At 56.0% G+C, this 12,108-nt stretch overlaps 2 protein-coding genes across 3 annotated transcripts in view; both read left to right on the forward strand.

Moving 5' to 3' along the window:
* The first annotated feature begins 100 nt into the window (after positions 1-100).
* Positions 101-4,338, forward strand: EIF4E1B (eukaryotic translation initiation factor 4E family member 1B). Its single transcript, XM_039880024.1, has 7 exons — positions 101-238; positions 332-552; positions 893-988; positions 1,684-1,747; positions 2,472-2,585; positions 2,729-2,868; positions 3,130-4,338. Exons 1-7 carry the CDS (start codon positions 185-187, stop codon positions 3,242-3,244), a joined length of 804 nt encoding a protein of 267 aa, XP_039735958.1. The 5' UTR covers positions 101-184; the 3' UTR covers positions 3,245-4,338.
* A 440-nt stretch (positions 4,339-4,778) lies between these two features.
* The window catches only part of TSPAN17 (tetraspanin 17), a 10,640-nt gene continuing 3,310 nt past the window's right edge, over positions 4,779-12,108 (forward strand). The window contains exons 1-5 of one of the 2 annotated variants that reach the window (XM_039880026.1): positions 4,779-5,065; positions 8,365-8,415; positions 8,505-8,651; positions 9,493-9,663; positions 11,489-11,614. In XM_039880026.1, coding sequence (XP_039735960.1) covers positions 4,979-5,065; positions 8,365-8,415; positions 8,505-8,651; positions 9,493-9,663; positions 11,489-11,614 — 582 coding nt within the window. In that variant the 5' untranslated portion in view covers positions 4,779-4,978. The remainder of the gene's footprint in view (positions 5,066-8,364; positions 8,416-8,504; positions 8,652-9,492; positions 9,664-11,488; positions 11,615-12,108) is intronic. The other variant, XM_039880025.1, reaches the window with a different exon arrangement.

A 12,108-nucleotide genomic window follows, 5' to 3' on the forward strand; every position in this document is an offset into this window, starting at 1 on the left:
CTGCCTGGTCACAGCTATGTCCCCAGCCTGGACCCTGCATAGAGAAAGCACTCATTAAAAGGTTGCTGATAGAAAGAAGAGGATAAGTCTTTCCCCCTCCGAGCAGGCTCCTCCCCATCACCTGCCCTGGGTGGGTGGAGGCAGGGTGCTGGTGGGTTAAAAGGAGGCAGCTGGGGCCCTCTTGATGCTTTGTCTTCTGTGGAGCCCAAGCTGCCACAACATGGCCACCAACAGCCCTGTAGGTCCATCTGCCTATCCCTCCTGCAGCAAGGGGCAGGTGGGGCTGGGGCGGCTGGGCTCACAACCCACCCTGACTCTTTTCTTTGGTCAGCTCAGAGAGGCTGAGAGTGGACTCCGAAAGTGGGAGAAGGAAGAGAAAGAGAAAGAGAAAGAGAAAGAAGAAGAGGAAGAGGAAAAGGAGGCAGCTGCAGCGCGGCCCTCAGCAGGAGAGGAGGCTCTGGGCTCTCCCCAGGCTCTGCTGTCCCTGAGGAGAGAGGCCCGGGATGAGGGCCCCGTCGGAGTCAAGCCTGAGTTGCACCTTCTGCAGAGCAGGTAGGCTGGGACCCTGCTCTGTGGCCTTGGACAACCCCTTCCTCTTGTGGCCCCAGTTCCTTGTGGGGGAAGGCCAGAGCTCTCCTAAGACGTGGGCCCTGTGGCTCCTGAAGCCTTGACCAGCTGGGATTCTGGGGTAAATGCTCCCATTTGTCCTCTGGTTCCCTGGCCCTGAGGATAACTGGCTCCGGTCACCTTTAGGGGGTCTATATCCCAAATCTCATCTCCCAGTTTGTCCTTGCAGGGGTAAGACCTCCCTGGCAACCCAGGTGCTGCTGGGGGTGGACATGGGGGCTCTCTGCTTCCTCTTGGTCCCCTGTCTCCCCCCCTCCCCTGCCAGGTGGGCTCTGTGGTTCTTCAAGAATGACCGCAGCCGGGCCTGGCAGGACAACCTGCATCTGGTCACCAAGTTTGACACTGTGGAGGACTTCTGGGCGTGAGTGTCTACTCCTTACGGAGGAGGCTAGGGCCAGGGGCTCTGAGCTCAGAATCTTTCTCAGACCCTGCCCCTCTGGGGGCTGCTTCCTACACAGCTTTCCCAGCCCTCCTCGTGTCCTGCCCGTGTTAGCGAGGACTGGGGCTTGGTGGGTTCTGCAGGGGGCATTGGGGCTGGGGCACAGGCCCCCTTAAGCCCTCCTGAGGCTTAGGGAGAACCGGGGAAGTGGGAGAAGCAAGGAGTTGACCCTGACTCTGCCTCTTCGTGTTCTGTGACTCTGGCCAAGTTACTTCCCTTCTCTGAGCTTGTCTCAACCACTAAGTAAGGATTAGGCTGCCTTACAGTATCTGTGAAGGATCAAGTAGGGGGGATCCAAAAGGTGCTGTGCAAACCGTAGGGGCTAGGCGAGGAGGTTCGGGGCTCCAGCTGTCAGGGCACCAGAAACAGCCACACATTGGGGTGGGGGTGTCTAAAAGCCTCCCCTGGGGCCTGGATGGTCAAGGAAGGCTCCAGGGAGGGGGTGGGATTTGAAGGTTTGAATAAGTAGGGATGGAATTCCAGGCAGGGGCACCAGTGTGAGCAAAGGCTTGGAGGCAGGAAGGTTAGTGAAAGCAGTGGTGTTGGGTGAGAAGTTGAAGGGGCCTGAGGCCTGTGGGAAACAGGACTTTCAGCCTGGGTGGGGGGGCTCTCTCTAGGGTGTACAGTCACATCCAGCTGGCCAGTAAGCTCTCGTCTGGCTGCGACTATGCCCTGTTCAAGGTAAGCGCTGCTCTCCCTGCCCCTCCCATTCCCATGGCTGATTTTCCCCTGCATCTGCTGTAGTACTCCCTTACAGGGGGTTTGGGGGAGGGTGCTGAGGACAGCCTCCCTCCCAGCCGAGAGGTGATTTCTGATTGAAGAAATGCTGTACAGAAGCTTGGACAAAGTGTCATACCTGGGCTGTACCTTGAAGGACAATGAAGAGTCTGAAAGCCGGGTGCGTGGGTGAGGAGGAGCGGGAACAAGGAGCCCAGGTTTCTGGCTTTGCTCAGGTTCTTAACTAGGGACAGGCAGCGGAACTGCCTGACACTGCTCACTCCAGCCCTGGAGGCGCTGACATCAGTATTTACAGATTCCCAGGTGACTTTGTGCCCAGCCAATCCTGGGATGTTTGGCCTGGCTTAAACTGGGGTTGCCCCCAGAGGCTTCGTTAATCACCTGCATTTGAACTCTTTAGAAACTCCGTTCAGTAAAGGAGACAAACACACATGTGAAAGGCTATAAAAGATGACAAATGTTGAGGCTCAGGGGCCTGGGGGAGCTCGGAGGAGGATCTGGGGGCCGAATGGCTGGTGGTGGCACTTGCCTGTACAGAGGGGATGCTGGCAAGAGAACTTGGTCTGTGGAGGCCTACTGAGTGAGAGGAGTGGGAGCTGGGCAGGTGGCTGGGCCCCCATTTCCCTTAAATGAAGGGAGGCAGTTGATTTGCCAAACGGCCTCCCAGGATGGCATCGAGCCCATGTGGGAAGACCCCAGGAATAAGCGGGGTGGCCGTTGGCTGGTCAGCCTTGCCAAACAGCAGCGCCACATCGAGCTGGACCGCCTGTGGCTGGAGACAGTGAGTTGGGGGCTGGGAGGGGAGGGTACCCCAAAGAAAGGGCAGGGCTGGTGTGGGACCCATGGTGGCAGTGGTCTCAAGGATGGCAGGTACAGTCCCTGTGTCACAGCTGGAGGTCTCATCTTTCCCTCTTTTGGCCCTAGCTGCTGTGTCTCATCGGGGAGAGCTTTGAAGAGTACAGCCGGGAGGTGTGTGGGGCTGTCATCAACATCCGCACTAAGGGGGACAAGATTGCGGTGTGGACTCGGGAGGCAGAGAACCAGACGGGCGTGCTCCACATTGGGTGAGGATGTCTCTGGCATGGGGTGCGGGCTGGGTCTTTTCTAGGGGAGAAAGTGAAATAGGAGGCGGCTTGGCCTGCAAGAGAGACCTCTGCAGAATAGTTTTCTTTTGCACTGGTCCTATTTTGGGTTTCCACATGGCTAGACACACAGAACAGTAGTGACTGTGGCTGGAACCAGGGTAGGAGTTCTGGGCAAAGGACCCAGGGTCCCAGGTTATCTCTAGGACCTGCTTGCTAACTGCCTGTCTTATTAATCCCCAGGCGTGTCTACAAAGAGCACTTGGGACTCTCCACAAAGACCATCATTGGATACCAGGCCCATGCAGACACGGCCACCAAGAGCAACACCCTAGCCAAGAACAAGTTTGTGGTGTGAGAGGGCCGGGCCTTGGCACCGCTCCCCATTCAGCTGTCCGAGCCTCTCACTGCTGTGTGTGTCCATCCTGGGCAGCACTGGGGGATAGAGGGCACGGTTCTCACCTGTTCTGGAGTGAATATGAACATTCTTTAACATGAATTGAGGCCCAGGCCTAGGAGCTGCTCTGTGGTGGAAAGTGGTGGTGGGCGGCCAAGCTGAGGACCCAGGGCAGCAGAAAGGTGAAGCAATCTCTGGGTTTCCTCATCCAGGGGTGGGACAAGTCACTGGGGGAAGGGGGGCTCAACCGCAGGTGGAAAGATGACAGGAGAGAATCTTATGATCCAGCACTTACTCTGAGCCTACCTGGGAAGGGGGCTTGCTAGGCGGCCTGAGGGCCACACTCTACCATTGGGAGAGAGGAACTCAAGGCCACTGACCTTCTGAGAGCTGGAGTTCAGGGACGGGAGAAGGGGTCTCTCCTATTGGTGATCACTCTGCTGACAAACCTTTGTGGATAACCTTATCAGAGTTGTAGCCTTGGAGCCCAGCCTGAATCCCAAACCCTCTATGGAGTAGGGCTGTGCCTCACCCCAAAGGCTAGGGGATTAGAGGCAGAACCCCATCATCTCACAGCTGGAGTAGACAGCCCTGCGTTGCCTCTCCTTGGGCTGTCTAGCCCTGGCCTGCCTCAGGGCCGATCTTGGGGGGGGGCCTCACCCACTCACCTCCACTTAAGAGAGAAGGAGGGTAGTGAAGAGCCCCTCTATGGCTCTGCTAGAGCTGGATTAACTTGAAGACGATTAAGCCCAAACCCTCTTCTGTTCCTGTTCTAAATACTTTTGAACAAAATTGGAATTATTTTTGAAGGCTTTAACATTGAGTAAGATTCAGTCCTTCCCAAACCTAGATCTGCTCCAGTCCTGCTTTGAAGGGGCTCGCGTCAGACTCCCAGGTAGCAAGGAGCCCTATCAGGCCAAAACTGGGTTTGAGCTAGGGGGAGGCAGGGAGCAGTCGGTGCGGCACTCACAAGACCTGGGCTGAATTTCCAGTGAGTGAAACACACATTTAATTCGACTTCATTGTAATAAAATGTCCTGCATGTGTGTTAAGAACATAAGTCAAATCACCATCTGCAGTAGTTACTCCTCTCCAGAGATGGGCTCCCACAGTAAGGCCGGTGATTGGAGTGGCTTTGGCATTAACCATGCGGGATGGAAGATGGGGGGGGATCTGGGGTCTGCCATGCCAGAGTTCTGTGCGGCCATCAACCGCGAGTGTGTCTCAGACCACAGAGGAGGACCTCAGGCAGGTTTTCTGCGGCTGTCTGCGCCTGAGAGAAGCAGCCGGGGGGCATGAGCCTTTAGGGGGCGGGGCCGGGGCCAGGGCCAGAGGCGGGGTACTACGGGGACTGAGTTGCCCTGAGGGGCGGAGCCCAGGTGGGGGCGGAGCCCAGGTGGGGGCGGGGCAAGCCCGGAGGAGGGGCTCAGAGCCGGCTGAGTCGCGCTGGTGGGCGGAGCCAGGCCAAGGGGCCTTGGGGCTCTGAGTGCATCCAGCCGGCTCCGGGCAGGGCGGTCCCGGCACCGGGGGCGGTCCCTGTGGAGCGGGCGGGGCCCGACGGGCGCTCTGTGTGGCCAAGGCCATGAAGCCACAGCCGCCGGGCTAGGCCCCGGGCCGCTCTAGCCCAGGGCGGCCCGCGGAGGGCTGGGCCCGGCCTCCCGCTCCAGTTCCCGGGCCGGCAGGCGGCCGCTCACCATGCCCGGCAAGCACCAGCACTTCCAGGAACCCGAGGTCGGCTGCTGCGGGAAATACTTCCTGTTTGGCTTCAACATTGTCTTCTGGGTGAGCGTGGGATGGGTTCCGGGCCCTGTGCTGGGGGCGACGGGGAGAAGGAGGTTCAGTCCCCTATTGGGGAAAGAACACTCCCTGCAACAAGAGCTTGGGACGGACGGTCTCCCAGCTCCTCCTTCCCACCTCTACCTTCACGCCCATCTGGAGGACCACCGGGGGGAACTACGGGGAAGCCCAGATTGCAGGGGGGGGGGCGGGTCCCAGCCACTGCAGGGTTGAGATGGGAAAGGGGCGGCGCCCTGTCTTCCTAAGGCCCGGCGGAGGAGGGCCAGTGTTTCCTTGAAGGCTCCAGGGGCACGCGTGGTTCGGGTCGCCCTCTCTCCCGCCAGCCCTCTTTGATACCCTGGGGTGTGAGGTGTGCACTGAGCCCCACCCCTGGTTTCGGGAGGACAGTCTACCATGAAGGGAAGGGCCGGGTTTTTTCTGCCCTCTTGCCCCTCTAGCACCTGGGCCTGGTGCCTCGCCTTAAGCTTCTGAGAAGGGGGCTGGGTCAAAGCCCCTCCACCCCCAGGTCCTTACTGGGAGGCTTTGGGGCTGAAAGGGCCAATAGCCCGAGTCTTGGGGGAAGGAGGATCTCCGCTGTTGAGAGGCCGGGAGCTGGCTCTGAGGAACAGAATTCCACATTCCATAGCTGACCAAATTGAGGCTCCAGGGCAGGGCTGCCCCTGTCCTGAGAAGGGAGCTGTTGGTGTGCATCCCAGGGTGGCATCTCTGCCCCTGGGCCCTGCCAAGTCATCTTTCCCATCTCCTCCCATCCCATCTCTCCAAGGCTGCTTGCTGCCTCTGCAGTCTCTGCTCCTGCTGCTTAAGTCAAAATGCCAGCCCTATTCAGTTTTGTTTCGTGGGATTCAGTGGCACTGCCCTCTATCCACATGCTTCCCTTGCAGTCACCCGTGTGTGGGTGTCCTTTGGCCCCAGCAGCACTCAGCTCTTGGAGGGTGTGGGATACGCAGAGAGTACTGGTGGGGAAGTCTGGAGGCCTGGGTGTAGCAAGCCCAGCTGTGAGACTGTGGGCAAGTCACTCCTCTCTGGGCCTCTGCTTCCTTACCTAGGAGGGGCGAAAATGATGCCTGCTTCTCAGGGTTAGGCAGATTAAATGGATTCTTACTGTATTCTTGAAGCTACATTAGTATCTACATTTTACATATAAAGGAACAGGCACAGAGAGGTCAAGTCATTTAACTTAGAGTTATACAGCCAGTAAATGGGTTAAGATGAGGCAAAGCATTGAGCAGAGGAATCCCCCGAATGTCAAGGAGGGACAGATGTGAGAGACTCAGGCTTGTTCCAGAGGCCGCCCCCTCTCCACCCCAGGCTGGGGCAGAGTTTGAGTTTTATGTTGAGGGCAGTGAGGGCTTCAATGCTGACCGATGGATCTATTCTATCTTTTGTATGAGAGGCAGATCTAATTGCCATGGGGAAGGTGAGTGAGGGGCAGGGTTGGAGGTAGGGAGACCAGGGCTGGGGCAAAGCTGGGGTGGCGAGGGGTGGGACAGGTGAGGAATGCTCCAGGGGAAGCGAGACCAAATTGCCAGGACTGGGCCACTTGGTCGTGGAGAGGTTTCAGGTTTAGGTCAAGATGGCCTGAGGAAGATGCCTATGAAATAGGCCCAGAGATTTTTTTTGTTTTAATGGAAAGCAGACCCTGTTGTGGTGTTACCCAGCTCAGAGCCTTCCAGTGGCTTCTCACTAGAGTACAGTCCAGACTCATCCCCATGGCCTCCAGCACCCTGTGGGGTCTGGCCCTGATGCCCTTTAGTTTTTCCCTTGCACAACCAAACATGATCTTACCTCAGGGCCTTTGTCATTCCCTCCCCCTGGAATTTTCTTCTCCTTGCTGCACTTTTTCATCATTCAAACCTTGATCTAAAATGTCACCACTTACCCTAACTAAAGTGCTCCCCCACCATCCCCAACCACTTCCCATTGTTCTGACCTGTTGATTTTCTTTAAAGGCTCTGTTGGTATCTGAAATTACCTTATTTGCTCACTGTGGATTTCCCCTGCTTGAGTGTAAACTCCATGAGGGCTGAGAGCTATCTGTCCTATTTGCTGATGTAGTCCCAGCACCTGGAACAGTGAGACACGGAGGTGTTTGCAGTAGGGGTCTGCAACCAGGGAGAGCCTTGAGTGGTGTCAGTGTCATGAAGGGGTGGAAAATGAGTAGGAAGGGCAGGAGGGCAGAAGGCTGAGATTGGAACTGGTGAGGGGGTGTGGCGGCCATATGCATGGGATAGGTGAAGCAGGGTGCTGGGAGTGAGGCTGAGAACGGAAGGGGCATAGCCAGGAATGGCATTGAGTTAACTACTGAGGAGTTCAGGAAGGAGAAAGTAATGGTGGTAGTTTGTCTAAAGGCCATGGGCGGGTCAAGCGGGATGAGGCAGAAGTGATGTCTAGTTTCACATCCCAGATCCAGTGTTGGGGGGGTGGGGGGAGGAAAGACATTTCTAAAGAAAGAGTACAGTAGTAGAAGGAGCCTGGGGTCAGAGAGGGGACGGCATTAAAGATGGGGTAAAGTTGACAGGCTATGTGATGAGGGATAGAAAAGTAGGGGTAGGGACAGTCTGAAGAGGAGGGCTCATGGACATGGGCTTGGGCAGGAGGTGATAGGTGGTCAAAGTCAGGCGGCAGCCTTGGCATCCAGGTCTCTTCCCAGTAAGGAACTGAGGACAGGATGTCAGGTGGCATTTAGAAGGCCCAGGCGGAGCTGTAGCCACATGTTTTCTAAGATACAGCCATTGGCCCAGGCTGTGCCCGTCAGCTGGGTCCTGCTCTGCATCGGGATTCCTCGTCATCTAGGGGGCTTTGGTTGTGAGCTGTGAGAATGGAGCTTGGCAGAAAATGGCATCTAGCAAACAGAGGTTTAAATGGGGGGTTGGGGGGTAGGCTGAAGGCAGCAGGAGGGCTGGACTTGAGAGGGGTCAGAGTCCTGGAGCCCTGAACCCTAGCATGGGCTGGAGTGGGAGTAGAGGCTCAGGACACAGCTGCTGCTGCTGCTGCTTGGCAGGAGTGTCTTGATTGCTCTCTGCTCCAGTTCTGTTTTCAGGCAAGGGACCCTGAGGTCCATCACAGGGCTAGGGAGCCTTCAATCTTCCATATCCTGTGGGGGAAGAAGCACCGAGATGTGTTCTTGGGAAAAGGAAATGGATGCTGGATCCCATTTACAGCCCTTTGCCCTTTTCCTTTCTCTGCCCCTGAAGACTTTGAGTGCTGGGGGAAAGAGGCTTTGCTGAGGGTGGAGCAGGATGCTGGTGTCTCAGCCCTCAGCTCTTTGCTACTGCCTTTTGCAGGTGCTGGGAGCCTTGTTCCTGGCCATTGGCCTCTGGGCCTGGGGCGAGAAGGTAAGGTGGTGGGGTAGTGTGTGGGGTTGCCATGGGTCGAAGTGGTAGGAGGATCAGTGTTCCCACTTGCATCTGCTCCCCCGGCACAGGGTGTTCTCTCCAACATTTCTGCGCTGACGGATCTGGGAGGCCTTGACCCCGTATGGCTGTTTGTTGTGGTTGGAGGAGTCATGTCGGTGCTGGGTTTTGCTGGCTGCATCGGAGCCCTCCGGGAGAACACCTTCCTGCTCAAGTTTGTGAGTGTCCCCCGCCTATTCACTGGGGACCCCAACCTCCTACTACTCACTTCTTACATATAGTTTGTGCTTAATAATGGGTAGTTTTATTATGTTATTTATAATCAGCATCATCATCAGATTTGTATTATCTATATTTATAGGATCCTTTCTGTTGTATTTCTATTCTGAAAATTTCTATTCTGAAAACCGGTGGCCTAAGCATAAAAGGATATTTATTGAGTCACTAAGAAAAGCCCAGGGGTGTACTGGCTGCTGGCACATTCGGATCCAGGGGCCACCACAGTGTCACTTGGCCTGGTGTTTTTGTTTCTCAGCCCTGTCCCTCTGGGTTGGCTTCAGTCCCCATGGGGTGGAAAGATTCCCTGGAGCAGTGGGCGCTTGCTTCAAGCTGCCCTTCCAGGAACTCCTTCTGGAGGCTGAGGCTCTCTCTTCTCAACTGGTCTGTCAAAGTCTTTTAATTGCATCTCCTTGGTTCTGATTGGCCATCTCTGGACCAATCCCTGTGGCCCTGGGGGAGGTAGCACTCTGATTGGTGAGCTTCTGGAGCATGCCTAGTCCTCTATCCGGGAATGGGGAAAGAGGTGGAGGTGACTTCAGCTGAGCTACCAACACTGAAGGTGTATGTGGTGGGTGGTTTCTCAAAGAAAACAGGGGTGATTACCAGAGGAAGTGGAATGGATGGGAAGATAGGGCAGTATTGTCTTTACCATCAACAAACTAGCATGATAGATGGGGACGCTGGATAGTTTTGGATCCCGGTGGGAGGTGGAACTCTGCCCCGTGGCACTCCCAGGTCCTGTGTCTTCGACCCTAACCGTCTGTGTGCTCCCAACTCCAGTTCTCCGTGTTCCTGGGCCTCATCTTCTTCCTGGAGCTGGCGACAGGGATCCTGGCCTTTGTCTTCAAGGACTGGATTCGAGACCAGCTCAACCTCTTTATCAACAACAACGTCAAGGCCTATCGGGACGACATTGACCTCCAGAACCTCATTGACTTTGCTCAGGAATATGTGAGTCCAGCACCCAGCACTAGCCAGACACCTGCAGGAGGTGCCTGCTAGGCAGATGAGTGTGGGAGCAAGATCCCTGTGTGCTGGGACCATTCCCTTGCCTACCCTGGCCAGGCAAGCCCCAGAAAGAGAATCAGGAATTCCCTTGTCTGAGGGGAAGCCAGCCCCTGGTGATTTTTGAGGATCCCCCATGTGCCTTGCCCTGTAGAGACATGGGGTTTTGGAAGAGAGGCCAGAGGCTCCAAATTGGCAGTTCCTAAGCCAGGGTTTATGCCACACTTATAGGAGGAAATTTGGTATAAAAATGTAGACACCCTCCCCCCATTAAACTTTGGGTCACAGTATCAGCTGGGGCTACACTGCTGTTACCCTGTTTGCAGGGGCTCTTTGTTTGCCACCGTCCCTGCCATTCTGTATTTTATTACACTTGTCAGTCTTCTCTCATTTATATTATTTGTTTGGCTTCTGAACATATTACATTTTGAGACCCCTAACAGAAGAAGCTCTGCCTTTAAGCTTGTAACCTACCCCTGTGACGAAGCAGTCGTAAACAGTTCATGAAATTCTAGACACCTCACACCTGCAAGTTCTCACCTACTCACACATACAGTCACACCCCATCTGCTCTTGGATTCAGGGATGAACCAGAGCTAGTGCTTGCTTTGAGGAGCTCAACTTAGGGCCAAGGCAGACGTATAGCTAGGCAGTTAGAATGTGGTTTGTTTGTTCATTCAACCCAGAATTATTACAGGCTTATCATGTGCCAGGCCCTGGGCTGAGTGCTTGGGATTCCAGGGACCTCTCCTTATGGGGATGGCAGTCTAGGGGAAGAGGCAGATGGTAAACAAGCAAAGCAAACAAATGTGTGTGTATGTGTGTATGAAATTACAAATTGTGGGAAGGGCTGAAATGGGGAAGGGTAGAAAAGGGGAGAGCCTCTGGGGAGGTGACCGTGGAGGAGGAGAGGGAGCTGGGATGTGAAGAGAGGGAGCATTTTTCCCTAGCAGGAGCAGCAGGTGCTAGGCAGAAGGAGAGGAGGCAGGCAGAGGCCAGAGTGTATTCTGGGATCCATGCATATAGAGCCACAGGGCCATACCTCTTTCCCCGCCTCGGCCCACAGGGCCAGCTGTGTCTGCTGCTGAGCTGGTTGCTCTGGAGCTGGCTCTCTGGCAGCCCATGCTGCTTCAGTGAGTTAAGGCTGCTCCTGTTTCCCCTGCTAGGTCATGAGCCCCTTGATTCGTCATAGCCCCACACTCACCATTGCCCCACCTAGGGAGGCAGCCCACCATGTTCTGATTAGGGATGATGGGGATGTGGGTGCTGACAGCAGCATATATGAAGTGTAATAGGAAGGTACGAGGGTGGCAGGATTGCCCTCCTGTCCCTACAGAAAGGAAGAGAGGGCTCTGTAAAATCTCTGAGATGAGTATGGGGAGACCCGGCACAGATAGATTCAGTGGTGCCTCTCCTCATGGAGTTTGGCCCGCTCCCCACCCCTTAGAGTGTCCTGGAGAAAGTCAGGGTCCTTAAGCCAACGTCCTTGCCCCATCTCTTGCTTTTTCAGCCTCTTATGGGTTAGGGTGACAAGCTCAGGAGCCCCTTCCCACTACTCCCTGCTCTTACCGACCTGGCAGGAGCCTAGAACTACTCTGATGGCCCTGGGCCCAGGCCCAGCCTGTCTGCCCAGGATGGGGTGTGGGGAGGTACCTACCTGCCTATCTGCCTCTACCTGCCCTCCTAGCCCAGCCCTGTCTCTCTACAGCCTGGGCCTGTCCCCAAACAGGGTGGGCCTGGCTCACCTGGAGCCCTCCCCATCTCATTCCAGTGGTCTTGCTGCGGAGCCCGAGGGCCCAATGACTGGAACCTCAATATCTATTTCAACTGCACTGACTTGAACCCAAGCCGGGAGCGCTGCGGGGTGCCCTTCTCTTGCTGCGTCAGGGACCCTGCGGTGAGTGGGGCTGGTGAGGGGGTTGGGGGCATTGCCATGCTCAGGCCCAGTCTTGGAAAATCTCACCAGAGGGCTCACCAGGCCCCACCCTGGGGGCTGTGTGTGTCAGGAGGAGGTCATTTCACATGGGGCACCCCACCAGGCTGAGGAGTTTGTGTCCGTGGGCAGCACCGAGGCCTGTTGGAGTGGGGGCTTTGCCTTTTCAGGAAAACCTGTCTTTTTGATTATAGTACAATAGCAGTTACAGTACCTTGGGCGCAGGGCCTGGCCCACCAGGCTCCTGGCACCCTATGTTCCCTGTTAAATGCAGCCCAGGCAATGTCTGCTCCTGGCTGGCCTGAAGGTTGTTGGGGCTGGGAACTGAGTCACTCCTTTAGTTGTGGGTGTATGTGGCAGGGGCCACCCAGGCCGCAGCCAGCCACCACGCCCCTGGGCTGCCATGCTGCAGTGGCAGGGACAGGGGGTCTGATCCCTCTATGGCTTTCTTCAGAGCA

Source organism: Pteropus medius, unplaced genomic scaffold, assembly GCF_902729225.1.
Source record: "Pteropus medius unplaced genomic scaffold, Ma_sr-lr_union100, whole genome shotgun sequence".
Taxonomy (NCBI): domain Eukaryota; kingdom Metazoa; phylum Chordata; class Mammalia; order Chiroptera; family Pteropodidae; genus Pteropus; species Pteropus medius.

What these genes read in the sequence shown, in the direction of transcription:
- EIF4E1B (XM_039880024.1), top strand. Translation starts at nt 185, where the DNA reads ATGCTTTGTCTTCTGTGGAGCCCAAGCTGCCACAACATGGCCACCAAC. An exon ending in TTGCACCTTCTGCAGAGCAG is followed by an intron (nt 553 to 892) that starts GTAGGCTGGGAC and finishes CTCCCCTGCCAG; the next exon opens with GTGGGCTCTGTGGTTCTTCA. An exon ending in GCGACTATGCCCTGTTCAAG is followed by an intron (nt 1,748 to 2,471) that starts GTAAGCGCTGCT and finishes ACGGCCTCCCAG; the next exon opens with GATGGCATCGAGCCCATGTG.